This window comes from Tachyglossus aculeatus, chromosome 17, assembly GCF_015852505.1.
Source record: "Tachyglossus aculeatus isolate mTacAcu1 chromosome 17, mTacAcu1.pri, whole genome shotgun sequence".
Taxonomy (NCBI): domain Eukaryota; kingdom Metazoa; phylum Chordata; class Mammalia; order Monotremata; family Tachyglossidae; genus Tachyglossus; species Tachyglossus aculeatus.
The window spans coordinates 56,220,139-56,242,446 of NC_052082.1; the positions used below are offsets into that span (position 1 = coordinate 56,220,139).

At 55.8% G+C, this 22,308-nt stretch overlaps 2 protein-coding genes and 1 pseudogene across 2 annotated transcripts; 1 reads left to right on the plus strand and 2 right to left on the minus strand.

The window, feature by feature from the left end:
• Positions 1–562: 562 nt before the first annotated feature.
• Positions 563–674, plus strand: LOC119939864 (annotated as a pseudogene).
• Positions 675–2,916: 2,242 nt separating this feature from the next.
• On the minus strand, positions 2,917–13,945 carry LOC119939091 (myeloid zinc finger 1-like). The gene is made up of 7 exons (XM_038758852.1): positions 13,889–13,945; positions 11,237–11,671; positions 7,951–8,125; positions 5,350–5,420; positions 4,918–5,014; positions 4,561–4,677; positions 2,917–3,797 (listed from the first exon to the last, which is right to left on the minus strand). Exons 2-7 carry the CDS (start codon positions 11,606–11,608, stop codon positions 2,917–2,919), a joined length of 1,713 nt encoding a protein of 570 aa, XP_038614780.1. The 5' UTR covers positions 11,609–11,671; positions 13,889–13,945.
• A 2,439-nt stretch (positions 13,946–16,384) lies between these two features.
• LOC119939151 (C-C motif chemokine 1-like) lies at positions 16,385–20,902 on the minus strand. The gene is made up of 3 exons (XM_038758940.1): positions 20,824–20,902; positions 18,162–18,270; positions 16,385–16,478 (listed from the first exon to the last, which is right to left on the minus strand). Exons 1-3 carry the CDS (start codon positions 20,900–20,902, stop codon positions 16,385–16,387), a joined length of 282 nt encoding a protein of 93 aa, XP_038614868.1.
• Between the last annotated feature and the right edge of the window lie 1,406 nt (positions 20,903–22,308).

The window sequence follows — 22,308 nt, forward strand, 5'->3', positions numbered from 1 at the left end:
GGTCGGACACAGTCCCTGTTCCGTGTGGAACTCACAGTCTAAGTAGGTGGGAGAAGAGGAATCCCCATTTTAGTTGGGGAAACTGAGGCTCAGAGAAGCAAAGTGACTTCTTAATAACTGTGGTATGTTAAACACTTACTATGTGCCAGGCGCTGTACTAAGTGCTGGGGTGGGTACAGTTCCTGTGGGGCTCGCAGTCTCCATCCCTGTTTTACAGATGGGGAAACCGAGGCCCGGAGAAGTGAAGTGATTTGCCCAAGGTCACACAGCAAGCAGTTGGCGGAGCCGGGATGAGAACCCAGGTCCTTCTGACTGCCGGGCCCACGGGAGCGGACTCGTCACGTCACGTGCCCTGGCTGTGTGGGGTGGTGGTTTCAGATCCCAGGGTCAAGTGGTGTTTCTTTGAGGGGAACGCCCGCCCCAATCAATCAATCAATCGTATTTATTGAGCGCTTACCGTGTGCAGAGCACTGGACTAAGCGCTTGGGAAGTACAGGTTGGCAACATAATCACGCCTCGTGATCTCTGTTTCTCTCCAGGCCAACCCAGGATGGGGTCTTCCGTGCTGTGGAAAGAGAACAGCCTGGGCAATGGAAGAGGTCCTAGTGGCCTACACGACACATATATGGTTAAGGCATTGTCACCTACTTCGTGGCATCTAACCAAGTTTTTCCCCTTTTAGACTTAGACTGTGAGCCCACTGTTGGGTAGGGGCTGTCTCTGTTGCCAATTTGGACTTCCCAAGCGCTTAGTACAGTGCTGTGCACATAGTAAGCGCTCAATAAATACGATTGATGATGATGGGCTGGGCCTTCCCCCCAAATGATGGGGGCTTGGTTTCCCCGCGGAACCCAGCGTGCTGCCTTCTTATGGTCACTTGGCCAATCAATCAATCGTATTTATTGAGCGCTTACTATATGCAGAGCACCGTACTAAGCGCTTGGGAAGTACAAATTGGCAACATATAGAGACAGTCCCTACCCAACAGTGGGCTCACAGTCTAAAAGGGGTGCAGCTGTGTCTGGGGAGCAGAGGGTGGTCCTGAGGCCGCCCTGCTTCCCTGGGTGGCTACTAGATAGGGCTCGTCCGTTGCTTTAGGGCAGACCCTTCAAATCTGGACAAAACGCGCCGGGGGGAATCCAGCGGTAAGTTCGGCCTCGCTTTCCTCGGACCAAAGGGGAGGTCTGGGGGAGGCGAGAGGGTCTCTGTGGGAGGGAAGAGGGAAGCCCTCCTGTGTCAGAGGCCCAGAGAATAATAATAATAATGATAATGGCATTTATTAAGCGCTTACTATGTGCAAAGCACTGTTCTAAGCGCTGGGGAGGTTACAAGGTGATCAGGTTGTCCTACGGAGGGCTCACAATCTTAATCCCCATTTTACAGATGAGGGGACTGAGGCCCAGAGAAGTAAAGTGACTTGCCCAGTCACCCAACTGACAATGGGCAGAGCCGGGATTGGAACCCGTGACCTCTGACTCCAAAGCCCGGGCTCTTCCCACTGAGCCACGCTGCTTCTGGACGTGGCCCTGACGCTGCTGCGGCCACTGATCACGTGGCCGGATTCCGGTAGCGTGGCCTACGGTGGATCGAGCCCGGGCCAAAGAGTCAAAAGGACCTGGGTTCGAATCCTGACTCCGCCACTTGCCTGCTAGGCAACCTTCCGTATCTGCTGTGTCTCCGCTACCTCATCTGTAAAATGGGGGTGAAGACCGGGAGCCTCATGTGGGACATGGACTGTGTCCGACCCGATTACCTTGTATCCACCCGGGCGCTTAGTTCACTGCCAGGTACACAGTAAGTGTTTAACAATTACAATTATTATTATTGAGAAGAATTTAGATTGAGGCCTAGCGGGCAGGTGCTTCTCCCGTGGGATGACACCCTTTCCAGGAGCGTCGGCCACTCTGGGTGGGTGCGGGGGAGCCGCAGGACCTGGGTTCGAAACCCGGCCTCGCTGCTTGCCTGCAGTGACAGGAGCAGCCTGGCCTAGAAGATAGAGCCCAGGCGTTCAGAGGGCTTGGGTTCTAATCTTGGCTCCTCCACTTGTCTGTTGTGCGATCTTAAGTAAGTCACTTCACTTCCCCGGACCTCTATTCCGTCAGCTGCAAAATGGGGGTTCAATCCATTCTGCTTAGACTGCCAGCCCCATGTGGGACCCAATTATCATGGATGTACCCCAGTGCTTAGTACAGGACCCGTAGTAAGCGCTTTACAAATGCCCCAGTTAGTCTAATTATCATGTGAGACGGGGACTGTGTCCCACCTGATTATCTTGTACCTCCCCCAGTACTTAGTACAGGGTCTGGCACATAGGAAGCGTTTAACAAATACCAAAAAATTGTACCCCCCAGGCCACAGTTGTATCTTGCGTCCTCAGGTTGGGTAGTGAGTAAGGGATCCAGGGAGGCTCCAGAGCAGCGTTTGAGGGTGGGACCCTCCTTCCCCGGACCCCCAGGACGCTGAATCTCCTGTTTGAACCCTGGGCTCTTGGGGACTGTGGGCTGCTTTGGAGTTGGGAGTTTTGAACCAGAGAAGCGAGGAGGAGGAGGAGGGGGTCAGGGTGGGAGGGTGTGTGTGTGTCTTTGCGCTCTGCAGTTTTTTCCTTCAGCCTTGAACCGCTTCCCGCAGGCCGCTGCCCTCCCCATCTCCAAAGCCCTGCCGAGACCCTCTCCTCCAGGAGGCCTTCCCCGATTAGCCTCTCCCCCCTGCGCCCGACTGCCACTCGGGCAGTCCCTAAGCGCTGTTCTGCCACGCTGCGTCCACATCTCCGCTTGGACAGCGGGTGGGGTCCTCTTCCCGGTGCTTTACTGCCGGGTCCGTCTGTCCGGCCGGCCCAGAGGGCGGGGAGCGTGTCCGCCGCCTCGGTTTCCTCGCCCGGGTGGCCGGCGTGGCACTCGGCCGCGGTCCGAGGGGGGTTTATTCGGCGGGCTCCCCGGCTCCCCGTCCCCCGTCCCACTGGCCCCTGTGCTGCGGGTACAGCTGGGGGCTCTCCCGGAAGCCCCGGGCGCAGGCGGCCCCCGGGAAGGGCCCGGACCGGTCGGGGTCGCAGCCGGGGCAGGCGGGCAACCCCTCGCCCGGGTGGGCCTTCCGCCGGGCGGAGGGTCCGAGGCCGCAGACGGGGCAAGGGGCGGCCGGGTCGGGGGCCGCGGGGCCGGCGTCGGGCCGCTGGACGCCGCCGTGCCGGGCCTGGTGGCCGAGCAGGCGCGAGTTCTTGCTGAAGCCCTGGCCGCAGATGGGGCAGCGGTAGGGCCGCTCGCCCGTGTGGACCCGCCGGTGGGCTCGGAGGTTGGCGTTGCGCGTGAAGGCCTTGGCGCAGACCGGGCAGCGGAAGGGCTTCTCGCCCGTGTGGACCCTGCGGTGCCGGGCCAGGTGGGAGTTCTTGCTGAAGCCCTGGCCGCAGCTGGGGCAGCGGAAGGGGCGCTCGCCCGTGTGGACGCGCTGGTGGGCTCGGAGGCCCGAGCCACGGCTGAACCCCTTGGCGCACACGGGGCACTTGAAGGGGCGCTCGCCCGTGTGGACTCGCTGGTGGCGGACCAGCTTGGACTTCTGGCCGAAGCTCTTCCCGCAGTCGGGGCAGGCGTGGGGCTTCTCCCCGCCCGCGGCCCCCCGGGCCCGGACGGCCCGGGCGCCCTCGGCTCCTTCCCCGGGGACGGAGGGGGCGTCCCGCCCCGCCGCCGCCGCCGCCTCCTCCCAGGAGGCCCCCTGGGCCCGGGGCGGGGGGATCCCCTCCGGCTCCGGCCCCCAGGCCCTCGGCTCTTCTCTCGGCCAGCTGTCCCTCGGGGTCCTCCTGCCCGGCCCTGTGGGGGACGACATGAAGCCATTTAGCGCGGGGCGGGGAGGGACGAGACCACCCTCCTCACCCTGCTTTTCCTCTTCTCCCACTCCCTTCGCACCCTTTACTCACCCCCCCACTTCCAGCCCCATGACACGGGCAGAGATTGTCTCTCTTTGCTGCCGAAATGTACTTTCCAAGCGCTCGGCACACAGTAAGCACTCAGTAAATCCGGTCGAACGAATGAACGTCCGTATCCGAAATTTAGTTGCTTCTTTTAACGCCTGCCTCCCCCTCTAGACTGTTAGCTCCTTGTGGTCAGGAAATGCATCTGTTGGACTCTCCCAAGCGCTTAGTACAGTGTCCCGCACATAGGAAGTGACCAGTAAAGGTGGTCGACTGACTGATCGATCCCGGGGGCTACCCACCTCAGGGTTGGCCCACGCCTCCGGCAACGGCCGGGACCCCGCATTGATCCAGGCCGAGATTTGGGGGGCGGTTGGATGCCCCAGGATGTGTTGGGATGGGGATCTGCTCCTTCTTCCTCCCGGCCGGAGGGGAGTTTCCTTTAGCGTCCGCCTGCCCTGCCGGATCGTAGACCCCCTACTAATTCGGCTGTGCCCGGCTCAGCGCCCTACTCTCTGAGCCCAGCCTGGTGCCCTGCGCTCACCAGATGCCCGGTAATTGTCCAGCACAGCGCCAAGCTGGCCGCAGGTGCCCAAGGGGCCACCAAAGAGTCCAGGAGGGCCAGCGGGGCAGAGCCGTTGGCGGAGTCGCAGGCCCCTTACCTAGACAGACGCCTCTGGCGATGTCCATTTCCTGCACGGTGTGAGGTTCCAAGCCCCAGGGGTCTTCCCCTCTCTCCAGCATGGCCATCAGGTCCGGGTGGGGGATTGGGATCCCCGCTGCCGGGGGAGAGAGGGGAGGCGGAGGGTTGGACGTGGTGGGCGGAGATGGATGCACCCACAGTGCTCTTTGCATGGTGGTAGAGGGTCCCCCCCTGGCATTTCAAGTGCCGTCTCGTTCCCCCCGGGGCCCGGGCCTCCTGCTTTGCTTCCGATGGGCGGCTGGGCCCAGTGGAGGACAGCGGGGGGGATGTCGCTCCTGACGCCCCTTCTCCCCGGCATCTAGGGGGGCGGCCCCACCTGACTCCTGGCTGAGGGTGATGATTTTCTCCAACTTGTCCTGCTCGGGGTCTCCGCAGAGCTCCCTCTGGTTGGCATCCAGGCCCCCCCACTCCTCCTGGGGTAATGCGGGGAGGGGAGGACCTTGTCACTCCGCCGCCCCCTCCCTTCCCCAGGCCCCTCCCCGCTACCCTCGAGACCCTCCCGGCCCTCCACGTGCCTAGGTCCGGTCCCCGCAGATTCGGGTGGGTCTGGGGTCCCGGCTGGGCCAGCTGCCTGACCCGTGGGCTGGGGAGGGTCTCCCCCAGCCTGCATGCCCGGGGTCCCACGGGGAAGGGCAAGAACCCCTGAGGTGTCCCCCCACCCCCGTCCCGGGACCCCATCAGGCCTCCCCACCCTCCGTGTGGGGCCGTGGGAGGGAGAGGGGCGCGGGGCGGGGGCCGTGGGGCTCACCTGGGGCCTGGCGGGGAATAGGGCAGGCACCACCTCCTGGTCTCCAGCGCTGCCCTCCAGCGCAGGCAGAGCTGAGAGCGGGACAGAGATGGGGAGGGGGACGGCCATCAAACTCCAGCCTGCCCCACCTTGCCGCTCTCCTACTCCAGTCCAGTCCACACATTTTGCTCCTCTCACGCCAACCACCTCATCGGGCATCCGTCTCCTCTATCTCACCCACATCCTGCCCCTGGCCTGGAATGCCCTCCCTCTTGATATCCGCCAGACGATGACTCTTCCCCCCTTCAAAGCCTTACTGAAGGCCCATCTCTTCCGAGAGGCCTTCCCTGACTAAGCTCCCCCTTTCCTCTTCTGCCACTCCCTTCTGCATCGTCCTGACTAGCTCCTTTTATTCATCCCTCCCCCCAGCCCCACACCACTTATGTACACACCTGTATTTTTTTTTAATTTCTATTCATGTCGGTCTCCCCCTCTAGACTTTTAGCCAGTTGTAGGTAGGGACCGTGTCAGTTCTAGAGGACTCTCCCAAGCACTTAGTACAGTGCTCTGCACACAGTAAGCGCTCAATAAATACAACTGACTGACCGACTCACTTTACTTATTGGTATTAATGTCTTTCTCCCCCTCTGGACTGTAAGCTCATTAAGGGAAGGGAATGTGTCAGTTATTATCGGATTCTCCCAAGCGCTTTGTTCAGTGCTCTGCACCTAGTAAGCGCTCAATAAATACGACGGCCCCCTTTCCTCTTCTCCCACTTCCTTCTGCCTCGTCCTGACTAGCTCCTTTTATTCATCCCTCCCCCCAGCCCCACACCACTTATGTACGCACGTGTATTTTTTTTAATTTCTATTAATGTCGGTCTCCCCCTCTACACTTTTAGCCCATTGTGGGCAGGGACCGTGTCAGTTCTAGCGGACTCTCCCAAGCACTTAGTACAGTGCTCTGCACACAGTAAGTGCTCAATAAATACAACTGACTGACCGACTCACTTTACTTATTGGTATTAATGTCTTTCTCCCCCTCTGGACTGTAAGCTCATTAAGGGAAGGGAATGTGTCAATTATTATCGGATTCTCCCAAGCGCTTTGTTCAGTGCTCTGCACCTAGTAAGCGCTCAATAAATACGACGGCCCCCTTTCCTCTTCTCCCACTTCCTTCTGCCTCGTCCTGACTAGCTCCTTTTATTCATCCCTCCCCCCAGCCCCACACCACTTATGTACGCACGTGTATTTTTTTTAATTTCTATTAATGTCGGTCTCCCCCTCTACACTTTTAGCCCATTGTGGGCAGGGACCGTGTCAGTTCTAGCGGACTCTCCCAAGCACTTAGTACAGTGCTCTGCACACAGTAAGTGCTCAATAAATACAACTGACTGACCGACTAACTTTACTTATTGGTATTAATGTCTTTCTCCCCCTCTGGACTGTAAGATCATTAAGGGAAGGGAATGTGTCAGTTATTATCGGATTCTCCCAAGCGCTTGGTTCAGTGCTCTGCACCTAGTAAGCGCTCAATAAATACGACGGCCCCCTTTCCTCTTCTCCCACTTCCTTCTGCCTCGTCCTGACTAGCTCCTTTTATTCATCCCTCCCCCCAGCCCCACACCACTTACGTACGCACCTGTATTTTCTTTTTAATTTCTATTCCTGTCGGTCTCCCCCTCTAGACTTTTAGCCCGTTGTGGGCAGGGAACATGTCAGTTCTAGTGGACTCTCCCAAGCACTTAGTACAGTGCTCTGCACACAGTAAGCGCTCAATAAATACGACTGACTGACCGACTAATTTTACTTATTGGTATTAATGTCTGTCTCCCCCTCTGGACTGTAAGCTCATTAAGGGCAGGGAATGTGTCAGTTATTATCGGATTCTCCCAAGCGCTTGGTTCAGTGCTCTGCACCTAGTAAGCGCTCAATAAATATGACGGCCCCCTTTCCTCTTCTCCCACTTCCTTCTGCCTCGTCCTGACTAGCTCCTTTTTTATTCATCCCACCTCCCAGCCCCACACCACTTATGTACGCACCTGTATTTTTTTTTAATTTCTATTCATGTCAGTCGCCCCCTCTACAATTTTAGCCCATTGTGGGCAGAGAACATAGTTCTAGTGGACTCTCCCAAGCACTTAGTACCATGCTCTGCACACAGTAAGTGCTCAATAAATACGACTGACTGACTAATTTTACTTATTGGTATTAATGTCTGTCTCCCCCTCTGGACTGTAAGCTCATTAAGGGCAGGGAATGTGTCAGTTATTATCAGATTCTCCCAAGCGCTTGGTTCAGTGCTCTGCACCTAGTAAGCGCTCAATAAATACAACGGCCCCCTTTCCTCTTCTCCCACTCCCTTCAGCGTCGTCCTGACTAGCTCCTTTTTTATTCATCCCACCTCCCAGCCCCACACCACTTATGTACGCACCTGTATTTTTTTTTTTAATGTCTATGAATGTCGGTCTCCCCCTCTAGACTTTTGGCCCGTTGTGGGCAGGGAACGTGTCAGTTCTAGCGGACTCTCCCAAGCACTCAGTACAGTGCTCTGCCCGCAGTAAGCGCTCAATAAATACGACGGACTGAGTGCAGCCCCCCACCCGCGGCCGGTGCCCCTCACCGTGTCTGGGGAGGGTGCTGGGCTCTTCTTTAATGCCGAGCCCGGGCTGGTCCCGCGGGGCCGGGGCGGGCCGCTCCGACTCCTCCCAGGGCTGGGGTCCGGCTCGGCCCAACAGGTAGCTCAGAGAGGCCATCTTCTCCAGGAGGACGTCCTGCCCCTGCCCCGGGGCCGTCACCTGGGGACGTCAGGTCAATCAAACAATCGTATTTATTGAGCGCTTACTGTGTGCAGAGCACTGGACTAAGCGCTTGGGAGGTCCAAAATGGAACATGGAGACAGGGGGGAGTGAAATGACTTGCCCAGGGCCTCTCCTCCCATAGCAAGCGCTTAACCAATACCATTATTATCATTATTTATCATTTGCCAAGCGCTCCCTGCGTGCAGAGCACTGTGCTTTGGGAGAGGGCAGGGGTTGGAGCAGGGTCCCGGGCAGAGGGAGATCGACCCGAAAGGAGGGTCGGCTTGGTGGGGGCGGCCTGGACCGGGCTGGTTCCGGACCGGTCCTCGCCGCTGCCCTTAGGGCCCGGCCTCCTCGAGGTCCGAGGGAACGAGGAGCTGCGCCTCGACAACGCCCTGTTCTCCGACTACGACAGCGGCCAGAGGCCCGTCCGGACCCCGGGGGAGACGGTGCCCGTCAGCATCAAGGTCACCTTGACCAACCTCATCTCCTTGGTGAGGCGCCCTGGGGACCCCCAAACCCCCCCAGCCCTGACCCTCGACCCCCTTCAATCAATCATCCCCCGGCCCCCTCCTACCTCACCTCCCTTCTCTCCTTCTCCAGCCCAGCCCGCACCCTCCGCTCCTCCGCCGCTAATCTCCTCACCGTACCTCGTTCTCGCCTGTCCCGCCATCGACCCCCGGCCCACGTCCTCCCCCGGGCCTGGAATGCCCTGCTCCCTCTGCCCATCCGCCAAGCTAGCTCTCTTCCTCCCTTCAAGGCCCTGCTGAGAGCTCACCTCCTCCAGGAGGCCTTCCCACACTGAGCCCCTTCCTTCCTCTCCCCCTCGTCCTCCTCTCCATCCCCCCGTCTTACCTCCTTCCCTTCCCCACAGCACCTGTATATATGTATATATGTTTGTACATATTTATTATTCTACTTATTTTATTTGTACATATCTATTCTATTTATTTTATTTTGTTAGTATGTTTGGTTTTGTTCTCTGTCTCCCCCTTTTAGACTGTGAGCCCACTGTTGGGTAGGGACTGTCTCTATATGTTGCCAATTTGTACTTCCCAAGCGCTTAGTACAGTGCTCTGCACATAGTAAGCGCTCAATAAATATGATTGATGATGATGATCAATCCATCAATCATCATCAATCGTATTTATTGAGCGCTTACTATGTCGGGGGTCCTATCTCCCGGGGGCGGGGGGCGGGCCCCGGGGGCAAGGGAACCAGAGCCAGAGGGAGCGGGCCCCGGTCGGGGGAAGCAGTATGGCCCAGTGGCTACAGCCCGGGCCTGGCAATCAGAAGGACCTGGGTTCTAATCCCGGCTCGCCCACTTGTCTGCTGGGTGACCTTGGGCAAGCCGCTTCCCTTCTTTTAGACTGTGAGCCCACTGTTGGGTAGGGACTGTCTCTATATGTTGCCAACTTGGACTTCCCAAGCGCTTCGTACAGTGCTCTGCACATGGTAAGCGCTCAATAAATACGATTGATGATGATGACTCAGTTATCTGTAAAAATGGGGATTAAGGCAGTGAGCCCCACGTGGGGCAACCTGATTACCTTGTGTCTACCTCAGCGCTTAGAACAGGGCTTGGCATAGACCGTGAGCCCGCTGTTGGGTAGGGACCATCTCTATAAGCCCCTGTATATATGTACATATGTTTGTACGTATTTATTACTCTATTTATTTTACTTGTACATATTTATTCTATTTATTTTATTTTGTTAATTTGTTTTGTTGTCTGTCTCCTCCTTCTAGACCGTGAGCCCGTTGTTGGGTAGGGACCGTCTCTAGATGTTGCCAACTTGGACTTCCCAAGCGCTTAGTCCAGTGCTGTGCACACAGGAAGTGCTCAATAAATATGAATGAATATGTTGCCTACCTGTACTTCCCAAGCGCTTAGTACAGTGCTCTGCACACAGTAAGTGCTCAACAAATACAACCGAATGAACAAATGCCATCATTATTATTATTATTGTCTGCTGTGTGACCTTGGGCAGGTCACTTCACTTCTCCGTTCCTTCATCTGTAAAATGGGGGTAAGAGTGTGAGCCCCACATGGGACAGGGGCTGTGTCCAACTGATTAGCCTGTGTCTACTCCAGCGTACAGTACAGTGCCCGGCACAAAGGAAGCGTTTAACAAATAGCACAGAAAAAACGCGGGGCGGGGGAAGGCTCTGAAAGATCTAGAGGCCGAAGCCAAGGCTGGTTCCCGTGACAGGTGGGTCACCTCGCCCCTCACCGCGGCCCCCTGTTCCCGGGGTCCGGCGCGGCCCGAGGCTTCAAGCCTCATTGTGGACGGGGAATGTGTCCCCCAACCCTGTTGCACCGTGCTTAGCGCAGTGCTCCGCACCCAGTGGGCGCTTGATGCAAATCAGCGACCGATTGCGGTGGCCCCCATCATCATCATCATCAATCGTATTTATTGAGCGCTTACTGTGTGCAGAGCACTGTACTAAGCGCTTGGGAAGTCCAAGTTGGCAACACATAGAGACGGTCCCTACCCAACAGTGGGCTCACAGTCTAAAAGGGGGAGACAGAGAACAAAACCAAACATCCTAACAAAATAAAATAGAATAGATATGTACAAGTAAAATAAATAAATAAATGGAGTAATAAATATGTACAAACATCTATACATATATACAGGTACTGTGGGGAAGGGAAGGAGGTAAGATGAGGGGGATGGAGAGGGGGGCGAGGGGGAGAGGAAGGAAGGGGCTCAGTCTGTGAAGGCCTCCTGGAGGAGGTGAGCTCTCAGTAGGGCCTTGATGCCAAATGCCCTAAAGCACTGCAAATGCAATTACGGTACATCCCAGGGCACCCAAATCCCCTTGGATAAAGCAGAGATCCAGGGCTTTTATTTTTCCAAGGCATTTTCACATCGATTATCTCATTTCATCCTCATAGATGAGACGATTTCAAACTTTAGAACGACTCTGGCCCAAAGCAATGCCGAGCTGATGGGGCGAGCTAGCCAAGGCCCGTCTGTCAGGGAGCGCGGCTGGGATTTCCGGGTCACCACGTGAACTCTAGGTAAGAATCCATCCCGGAAACCCAACGGTCCGGCTTGGGGGGGGAGATGAGGCCCGCGGGGCCCACCGCGGCATCCTCACCCATCGCAGCAGCCTCCTGGGGTCCCTCTGCAAGTCCTCCAGCAGGATGACCACCTCCTCGCCGCTCTGGGGCCTCTGCTCGCGGACCCAGGCCCCGACCTCGCCGGGCAGGATGGTGAGGAACTGTTCGAGCACCAGCAGCTCCAGGATGCCCTCCTTGCTGCGGGCCTCGGGGCGCAGCCACTGGTGGCACAGCTCCCGCAGCCGGCTCAGGGCCTCGCGGGGCCTGGCCGCCTCTCGGTAGCGGAAGCCCCTGAAGCGGCGGCGGAGACCCTCGGCGTCCGGCGGGGTCCCGCACCCCTGCTCCAGCTTGACCGCGGCCTCCTGCTCCCGGGCCGCCGGGACCGAGGGGCTCAGGGTGGCCGGCATCATCTGGCTCCCGGGGCGCTGGGGGTCCTCTCCCTGGGGAGCCGGGGGGCTCTAGGGGACCTCCACCTGGGGGGGCCGTGGGAAAATGAGGCCGGAAGACCGTGAGAGACATCCTTCCCTCCAGCCCCCAGCCCGTCCCGCGGGGGGCATCCGGCCCACGATTTGTCTCCGACTTGTCAGGACCCTTAGAGGCCGGTGGGCCGGACACACCCGGGACATTTCTGATCAAGGACGGACCGCCCATCATCCCTGAGCCTCCCCCAGTGACCCAGCACCGACCACCCTACGGCCTCTGGCTCTCTCTTCTCTATCCCCGACTCTTCCCCAGTGACCCAGCACAGACCGTCCAACACCCCTGACTCTCCCCCAGTGACCCAGCCCGGACCATCCAACACCCCAGACTCTTCCCTCTCTATTCCTGACTCCTCCCCTGTGACCCAGCACGGACCATCTGACACCCCCAACTCTCCCCTCTCCATCTCTGACTCTCCCCAGTGACCCAGCACAGACCATCCCACACCCCTGACTCTCCCCTCTCCATCCCTGATGACCCAGCCCAGACCATACAACACCCCTGACTCTTCCCTTTCCATCCCCGACTCTCCCCCAGTGACCCAGCACCAACACTCCCGTCCCCATCCCCAACTCTCCCCCAGTGACCCAGCCCTGACTCTCCATCACCCCTGACTCTCCCCATTCCTCCAGTGACCCAGTCCTGCCCCTCCATCCCCCCTGACTCTCCCTTCTCCATCCTGACTCCCCCCCAGTGACCCAGCCCGGACCCTCCATCACCCCTGACTCTCCCCACTTCCCCAGAGACCCAGTCCTGACCCTCCATCACCCCGACTCTCCCTTCTCCATCCTGACTCCCCCCCAGTGACCCAAGCATAGGCCAGCCCACACCCCTGACTCTTCCCCTCTCCATCCCCGGCTCTCCCCCAGTGACCCAGCACCCCCAACACTCCCGTCCCCATCCCTAACTCTCCCCCAGTGACCCAGCCCTGACCCTCCATCACCCCTGACTCTCCCCACTCCCCCAGTGACCCAGTCCTGCCCCTCCATCCCCCCTGACTCTCCCTTCTCCATCCTGACTCCCCCCCAGTGACCCAGCCCGGACCCTCCATCACCCCTGACTCTCCCCACTTTCCCAGAGACCCAGTCCTGACCCTCCATCACCCCGACTCTCCCTTCTCCATCCTGACTCCCCCCCAGTGACCCAGCCCGGACCATCCCACACCCCTGACTCTTCCTTCTCCATCCCCGACTCTCCCTCAGTGACCCAGCACCCCCAACACTCCCGTCCCCATCCCTAACTCTCCCCCCGTGACCCAGCCCTGACCCTCCATCACCCCTGACTCTCCCCACTCCCCCAGAGACCCAGTCCTGACCCTCCATCACCCCTGACTCTCCCTTCCCCATCCTGACCGTCCCCCCACAGTGACCCAGCCCGGACCATCCCACACCCCTGCCTCTTCCCCCCAACACTCCCGTCCCCATCCCTAACTCTCCCCCAGGTGACCCAGCCCTGACCCTCCATCCCCCCTGACTCTCCCCACTCCCCCAGAGACCCAGTCCTTACCTTCCATCCCCCCTGACTCTCCCTTCTCCATCCTGACTCCCCCCCAGTGACCCAGCCCGGACCATCCCACACCCCTGACTCTTTCCCTCTCCATCCCTAACTCTCCCCCAGTGACCCAGCCCTGCCCCTCCATCACCCCCGACTCTCCCTTCTCCATCCTGACCCCCCCGCCCCCCCCCCAGTGACCCAGCCCGGCCCATCCCACACCCCTGACTCTTCCCCTCTCCATCCCTGACTCTCCCCCAGTGACCCAGCCCTCCATCACCCCTGTCTCTCCCCTCTCCATCCCTGACTCCCCCCCAGTGACCCAGCCCGGACCACCCCACACTGTTGCCTGTCCCCTCTCCCCCAGGGGCCCAGCCCTGCCCCTCCATCACCCCTGCCTCTCCCCTCTCCATCCCCGCCTCTCCCTCTGGCAACCTCTTTGGGCCTTCCAATCCAGCGGTGGCGTTTCCTGGGCTCCCACTGCGGGGTCCCCTCCCCGAGGCGCTGGGGGGCCCTGCGGGAGGGGTCTGGAACCCAAGCGGGCCCCCTCCCCAGGCTTGGGGCCTCAGTTTCCCCTGCTGCTCCAGCCTCGTTGGTCCTCCTGCCAGTCCTGCTTCCTTCCCCGGCCTGTCCTGGGGGATGGGGGAGGAGATGGGGTGACCCCCTGGGGGTCTTGGGGGGGCGGGGTCCCCCTTCATCTCCCTTCCGTTGGGACTCACCTCCTTGGGAACCTTAGAGCCTGGGGGACCGGCGAGATGGGGAAACCGGAAGTTGCCCGGCCCTTTCCATCTTCGGGAGCACTTCCGGCGTCGCTCCTCCTCCCCGCCAACCGAGCAACCTAGCAACCAACCGATTGGGCGGCGTCGCGCCTGCGCGGGAGCGCCGCAGGACCCGCGCCGTCCGAACTACATTTCCCAGAAGGCGTCGCGCCGGCCTGCGCATGCGGTCTCGGGGTTGCCGCGGCAACTAGCGGAGGGGCAGGGCGTTCCGGGGGTTTCCATGGAGACGGGCCAGGGAGGATGAGGGCCTAGTGAGGGGACCGGAAGCGAGGAGAGTGGGCTTCCGGTTGGGCCTCTCTGCCTTCCCTCAATCAGTCGTATTTATTGAGTGCCAACGGGGTGCAGAGCACTGTACTAAGCGCCAGTAGGAGTACAGTCCAACAATAAGCAGCCACATTCCCTGCCCACAAGGAGCTGACAGTCTCAATCATCATCAGTCGTATCTATTGAGCACTTACTGTGTGCAGAGCACTGTACTAAGCGCTTGGGAAGTACAAGTTGGCAACATATAGAGACAGTCCCTACCCAACAGTGGGCTCACAGTCTAAAAGACACAGTCTCAATCCTCTCCCGCCATCCTGTATATATGTTATCTTACCTCCTTCCCTTCCCCACAGCACCTGTATATATGTATATATGTTTGTACATATTTATTACTCTATCTATTTATTTTCCTTTTACATATCCTATTTATTTTATTTTGTTAGTATGTTTGGTTTTGTTCTCCGTCTCCCCCTTTTAGACTGTGAGCCCACTGTTGGGTAGGGACCGTCTCTATATGTTGCCAACTTGTGCTTCCCAAGCGCTTACTACAGTGCTCTGCACACAGTAAGCGCTCAATAAATACGATTGATCCTACAGTGATGGCCTCAGACATCAAACTTTCTGTTGGGGGGTGAGGGGGTCGCCTGTTTCCCTCAAGAGGAGCAGCATGGCCTCGTGGATAGAGCCCGGGCCTGGAACTCAGAGGACCTGGGTTCTAATGCTGCCTCCATCACGTTTCTGCTGTGGGTGACCACGGGTAAGTCACTGAACATGAGAAGGAGCGTGGCTCAGTGGACTCCACATGTTTTGTTTTGTTGTCTGTCTCCCCCTTCTAGATTGTGAGCCCGTTGTTGGGTAGGGACCATCTCTAGATGTTACCAACGTGTACTTCCCAAGTGCTTAGTACAGTGCTCTGCACACAGTAAGTGCTCAATAAAGCCCCCTCCTTCCTCTCCCCCTCCTCCCCTTCTCCATCCGGCCCACCTTATCTCCTTCCCTTCCCCACAGCACCTGTATATATGTTTGTATGGATTTATTACTCTATTTATTTTACTTGTACATACTTATTCTCTTTATTTTATTTTGTTAATATGTTTTGTTTTGTTCTCTGTCTCCCCCTTCTAGACTGTGAGCCCACTTTTCGGTAGGGACCGTCTCTATATGTTGCCAACGTGTACTTCCCAAGCGCTTAGTACAGTGCTCTGCACACGGTAAGTGCTCAATAAATACAATTGAATGAATGAATGAATGAATGAAAGTACAAGGGCGACGCAGAAGGGAGTGAGAGAAGAGGAGAGGAGGGCTTAGTCAGGGAAGACCTCTTGGAGGAAATGGAGGCAGGACGTGAGCGAGGGGTCGGCGACAAGATAGATGAGATCGAGGTGCAGTGAGTAGGTTGGCATTCAATCAATCAATCAATCAATCGTATTTATTGAGCGCTTACTATGTGCAGAGCACTGTACTAAGCGCTTGGGAAGTACAAATTGGCAACACATAGAGACAGTCCCTACCCAACAGTGGGCTCACAGTCTAAAAGGGGGAGACAGAGAACAAAACCAAACATACCAACAAAATAAAATAAATAGGATAGAAATGTACAAGTAAAATAAATAAATAAATAAATAAATAGAGTAATAAATATGTGCAACCATGTATACATATATACATTCAATACCTATCCCCCTCCTCTTTAGGCTGCGAAGCCCCAACTGGGACCTGGTGATCTTGAATCTACCCCAGCGCTTAGTACGGTGCTTCATCAATCGTATTTATTGAGTGCTTACTATGTGCAGAGCACTGTACTAAGCGCTTGGGAAGTACAAATTGGCAACATATAGAGACAGTCCCTACCCAACAGTGGGCTCACAGTCTAAAAGGTACTTGACCCGTGGTAAGAGCTTGACAAATACCCCAATTATTGTCAAGAGAGATAGACCATTGTTCCGTTAGCTTTATTTCTGTAGCTTAAAGTCTGTAGCTTAAATCACTGAAGCACCCAGGACGGAGCAGGGTGGGGGGCCTCGGCTGGGGCCAGGCAGCGGGGTTACTTGGGATAAGGAACAGCGTGGGGGGGTTCCATAAATAATGGCCTCGTACCGACCCATCCCCTCGCCCGAGGCCCAGGGAGAGGGTTCGGGCGCTGTGCTTCACCCTCCGTCAGGGCTGTGCTTGTTACTTCTTCTTGGCCTCCGCCTCCATCACGTATTTCTGGACCCAGACATCTTGGAAGCTGCCGCAAAACGTCTTCCCCCCCTTCAGCGTGAACCTGGGAGGGCACGGAATGTGTCCGTTATAGTGTTTGACTGGACGCCCGCCGGCCCCTCGTACAGTGCTCTGCACACAGTAAGTGCTCAACAGATGTCATCGACGGACTGAGATCTGTCCAGGAGGCCTTCCCAGACTGAGCCCCCTTTTTCCTCTCCCCCTCCCCATCCCCCCTGCCCTACCTCCTTCCCCTCCCCACAGCACCTGTGTATATGTTTGTACAGATTTATTACTCTATTTTCCTTGTACATATTTACTATTCTATTTATTTTGTTAATGATGTGCATCTAGCTTTATTTCTATTTATTCTGTTGACTTGACACCTGTCCACGTGTTTTGTTAACAGTCCCCCCATTCTAGACTGTGAGCCTGTAGTTGGGTAGGGACCGTCTCTATATGTTGCCGACGTGTACTTCCCAAGCGCTCAGTATAGTGCTGTGCACACAATAAGCGCTCAATAAATGCGATTGAATGAATGAATGAATGCGTGGCTTAGTGGCTTTTAGACCGTGAGCCCAATGTTGGGTAGGGACTGTCTCTATATGTTGCCAATTTGTACTTCCCAAGCGCTTAGTACAGTGCTCTGCACATAGTAAGCGCTCAATAAATACGATTGATGATGATGATGATAGTAAGCGCTCAATAAATACGATTGATGATGATGATGATGGTTAGAGCGCAGGTCAGAAGGTCATGGGTTCTCATCCCGGCTCTGCCACTTGTCTGTAAGTGTGACCCTGGGCAGGTCACTGCACTTCTCTGGGCCTCAGTTCCCTCAGCTGTAAAATGGGGACTGAGAATGTGACCCCTATGTGGGACAGGGATTGGGTCCAACCTGATTATCTTGTATCTACCCCAGCGCATAGCACGGTGCTTGAGACATATAGTAAGCGCTTAACAAATAGTATTATTATTATTATTACGGGGCGCCGTTCCCTGCCCTGCGTTGCGCTTAGTACAGTGTTCTGCACACAGTAAGCACCCAATAAATACGATTGAATGAATGAATGAATGAATGAATGAATGCAGTATTGTAGGATGCTCCCCTGCGCCCCCTGGCGGTGCCCGGGACAAGTGTCAGCGGGCTGAGCACCAATGACGCTGTCGGCCCAGCAGGGGGCGCCCCCCGCAGTTGTAGGATGCTCCCCTGCGCCCCCTGGCGGTGCCCGGGACAAGTGTTAACGGGCTGAGCACCAATGACGCTGTCGGCCCAGCAGGGGGCGCCGCCCCCCCCGCAGTTGTAGGATGCTCCTCTGCGCCCCCTAGCGGTGCCCGGGACAAGTGTCAGCGGTCTGAGCACCAATGACACTGTCGGCCCAGCAGGGGGCGCCGCCCCCCCCCCCGCTGTTGTAGGATGCTCCTCTGCGCCCCCTAGCGGTGCCCTGGACAAGTGTCAGCGGGCTGATCATTCATTCATTCATTCATTCAATTGTATTTATTGAGCGTTTACTGTGTGCAGAGCACTGTACTAAGCGCTTGGGAAGTCCAAGTTGGCAACATATAGACGGTCCCTACCCCGTCGGTCGAACGGGGATGGAGACCGTGAGCCCCACATGGGACAGGGACAGGGTCCAGTACGATTTGCGTGGATCCGCCCCGGCGCTCAGTACAGGGCCTGCCCCATAGTAGGCGCTTAGCAAATAGCACTGTCGTTAGTAAGAGTATTATTAGCATTGTTACTCACCGCACTGCCTTGTGGGGACAGGAGGAGGCCGTCAGCTTGTAGCTCCTGACCAGGTGACTGATGTTCCGCTTCACGAACTGGTAGCAGCAGTTGGAGGACTGGTGGATGACTGGAAAGGAGGCCCAATCAGTCGGTCAGCCCGGTATACTTACTGAGCGCTCACTGTGTGCAGAGCACTGAACTAAGCGCTTGGGAGAGTCCAGTAGATCAATAGACAGACACACTCCCTTGCCCACAACGACCTGACAGTCTAGAGGGGGAGACAGACATGAATCTGAATAAATAAATGACAGATATTCATTCAGTAGCATTTATTGAGCGCTCAGTGTGTGCAGAGCACTGTACTAAGCGTTTGGTAGAGTCCAGTAGATCAATAGACTGACACACTCCCTGCCCACAACGACCTGACAGTCTAGAGGGGGAGACAGACATGAATCTGAATAAATAAATGACGGATAGTAAGGCATTCATTCAGTCGTATTTATTGAGCGCTTACTCTGTGCAGAGCACTGTACTAAGCGCTTGGGAAAGTCCAATAGATCAATAGACACACTCCCTTCCCACAATGAGCTGACAGTCTAGAGGGGGAGACAGACATGAATCTGAATAAATAAGTGACAGATAGTCACTCATTCAGTCATATTTATTGAGCGCTCACTGTGTGCAGAGCACTGTACTAAGCGCTTGGGAGATTCCAATAGATCAATAGACAGACACACTCCCTGCCCACAACGACCTGACAGTCTAGAGGGGGAGACAGACATGAATCTGAATAAATAAATGATGGATATTCGTTCACTGGAGAAGCAGCGTGGCTCAGTGGAAAGAACCCGGGCTTGGGAGCCAGAGGTCATGGGTTCAAATCCCGGCTCTGCCACTTGTCTGCTGTGTGACCTTGGGCAGGTCACTTCACTTCTCTGGGCCTCAGTTCCCTCATCTGTAAAATGGGGATGAAGACTGAGCCCCTCGTGGGACAACCTCATCACCTTGTAACCTCCCCAGTGCTTAGAACAGTGCTCTGCATATAGTAAGCGTTTAATAAATGCTATCATTATTATTACTATTATTATTCTCTGGGTCTCAGTTCCCTCATCTGGGAAAGGGGGATGAAGACTGTGAGCCCCCCGTGGGACAGCCTCATCACCTTGTAACCTCCCCAGTCCTTAGAACAGTGCTCTGCACATAGTAAGTGCTTTAATAAATGTTATCAATATTATTACTATTATTATTCTCTGGGTCTCAGTTCCCTCATCTGGGAAAGGGGGATGAAGACTGAGCCCCTCGTGGGACAACCTCATCACCTTGTAACCTCCCCAGTGCTTAGAACAGTGCTCTGCACATAGTAAGCGCTTAATAAATGCCATCATTACTATTATTATTCTCTGGGTCTCAGTTCCCTCATCTGGGAAAGGGGGATGAAGACTGAGCCCCTCGTGGGACAACCTCATCACCTTGTAACCTCCCCAGTGCTTAGAACAGTGCTCTGCATATAGTAAGCGTTTAATAAATGCTATCATTATTATTACTATTATTATTCTCTGGGTCTCAGTTCCCTCATCTGGGAAAGGGGGATGAAGACTGTGAGCCCCCCGTGGGACAGCCTCATCACCTTGTAACCTCCCCAGTGCTTAGAACAGTGCTCTGCACATAGTAAGCGCTTAATAAATGCCATCATTACTATTATTATTCTCTGGGCCTCAGTTCCCTCATCTGTAAAATGGGGATGAAGACTGAGCCCCTCGTGGGACAACCTCATCACCTTGTAACCTCCCCAGTGCTTAGAACAGTGCTCTGCATATAGTAAGCGTTTAATAAATGCTATCATTATTATTACTATTATTATTCTCTGGGTCTCAGTTCCCTCATCTGGGAAAGGGGGATGAAGACTGTGAGCCCCCCGTGGGACAGCCTCATCACCTTGTAACCTCCCCAGTCCTTAGAACAGTGCTCTGCACATAGTAAGTGCTTAATAAATGTTATCAATATTATTACTATTATTATTCTCTGGGTCTCAGTTCCCTCATCTGGGAAAGGGGGATGAAGACTGAGCCCCTCGTGGGACAACCTCATCACCTTGTAACCTCCCCAGTGCTTAGAACAGTGCTCTGCACATAGTAAGCGCTTAATAAATGCTATCATTATTATTATTATTCTCTGGGTCTCAGTTTCCTCATCTGGGAAACGGGGATGAAGACTGTGAGCCCCCCGTGGGACAACCTCATCACCTTATAACCTCCCCAGTGCTTAGAACAGTGCTCTGCACATAGTAAGCGCTTAATAAATGCCATCATTACTATTATTATTCTCTGGGCCTCAGTTCCCTCATCTGGGAAAGGGGGATGAAGGCTGTGAGCCCCCCGTGGGACAACCTCATCACCTTGCGTCCCCCCATCATCATCATCATCATCAATCGTATTTATTGAGCACTTACCGTGTGCAGAGCACTGGACTAAGCGCTTGGGAAGTACAAGCTGGGAACATCTAGAGACGGTCCCGGTGCACCAACGATAAGTGCTTAATAAATACCATTATTATTATTATTATTATTATTATTATAAGCCGGCGATGTGTCCGACCGCCCCCCGTCCGAGACACCGCCGCAGGGGAACCCGGCCCGCTCGGAGGCAGGGGGATGGACTGGATGACCCCTCCCGATGCTCACCGCTCTTGCCGTCAACGTCCGAGGCCCAAAGGCCGAAGAGCAGCAGGGCGGCCAGGACAGCGAGGAAGCGGGACATCATCCTCGGCTCCGGGCCGGACGGGTCGGGAGAACCCGGGATCGATCGATCGATCGATCGTATTTATTGAGCGCTTACTGGGTGCAGAGCACTGGACTAAGCGACCCTGTCCTCCCCGCCTATTTATCCCCTCCCGGCCCGGCCGGAGGCGGGGGTTCCCCAAAGGGCAGGGCAGAGGCGGGGGAGACTCCCAGGAAAAGCAAAAGTGGCTGTGGCCGACCATGTGTGGAAAACTTTTCTTTCCATCATCCTCATCAGTCGGATTTATTGAGCGCTTACTGTGTGCAGAGCACTGGACTAAGCGCTTGGGAAGTACAAATTGGCAGCATATAGAGACAGTCCCTGCCCAACAGTGGGCTCGTGGAAGCGGGGAGACTGTGAGCCCACTGTTGGGTAGGGACCGTCTCTAGATGTTGCCAACTTGGACTTCCCAAGCGCTTGGTACAGTGCTCTGCACACAGTAAGCGCTCAGTAAATACGATTGAATGAAGGAATGGTAGACCGTGAGCCCGCTGTTGGGTAGGGACCGTCTCTATATGTTGCCAACTTGGACTTCCCAAGCGCTTAGTACAGTGCTCTGCACACAGTAAGCGCTCAATAAGTACGATTGAATGAATGAATGGTAGACTGTGAGCCCACTGTCGGGTAGGGACCGCCTCTGTATGTTGCCAACTTGGACTTCCCAAGCGCTTAGTACAGTGCTCTGCACACAGTAAGCACTCAGTAAATACGATTGAATGAATGAATGGTAGACTGTGAGCCCACTGTTGGGTAGGGACCGCCTCTGTATGTTGCCAACTTGGACTTCCCAAGCGCTTAGTACAGTGCTCTGCACACAGTAAGCGCTCAGTAAACACGATTGAATGAAGGAATGGTAGACTGTGAGCCCACTGTTGGGTAGGGACCGTCTCTATATGTTGCCAACTTGGACTTCCCAAGCGCTTAGTCCAGTGCTCTGCACACAGTAAGCGCTCAATAAATACGATTGATTGATAAGCAGCGTGGCTCAGTGGAAAGAGAGCCAGAGGTCATGGGTTCAAATCCCAGCTCCGTCAGTTGCCAGCTGTGTGACTTTGGGCGAGTCACTTCACTTCTCTGGGCCTCAGTTCCTTCATCTGGAAAATGGGGATGAAGACTGTGAGCCCCCCCGTGGGACAACCTGATCACCTTGTAACCTCCCCAGTGCTTAGAACAGTGCTTTGTACATAGTAAGTGCTTAATAAATGCCATCATTATTATTTAAGAAGCAGCGTGACTCAGTGGAAAGAACCCGGGCTTTGGAGTCAGAGGTCTTGGGTTCGAATCCCAGCTCTGCCACATGTCTGCTGTGTGACCTTGGGCAAGTCACTTCACTTCTCTGGGCCTCAGTTACCTCATCTGGAAAATGGGGACAAAGACTGTGAGCCCCC

Bases quoted from the DNA above. Each gene is read 5' to 3' on its own strand.
- LOC119939091 (XM_038758852.1), bottom strand. From the start codon at position 11,608: ATGATGCCGGCCACCCTGAGCCCCTCGGTCCCGGCGGCCCGGGAGCAG. The intron at 5,421-7,950 runs GTGAGGGGCACC...TCCCGCTCTCAG, and splicing joins CAGCACCCTCCCCAGACACG to CTCTGCCTGCGCTGGAGGGC. The intron at 5,015-5,349 runs GTGAGCCCCACG...GCATTACCCCAG, and splicing joins TATTCCCCGCCAGGCCCCAG to GAGGAGTGGGGGGGCCTGGA.
- LOC119939151 (XM_038758940.1), bottom strand. From the start codon at position 20,902: ATGATGTCCCGCTTCCTCGCTGTCCTGGCCGCCCTGCTGCTCTTCGGC. The intron at 18,271-20,823 runs GTGAGCATCGGG...CCTCCTTTCCAG, and splicing joins GGACGTTGACGGCAAGAGCG to TCATCCACCAGTCCTCCAAC. The intron at 16,479-18,161 runs GTGAGTAACAAT...GTGCCCTCCCAG, and splicing joins TGTCCCCACAAGGCAGTGCG to GTTCACGCTGAAGGGGGGGA.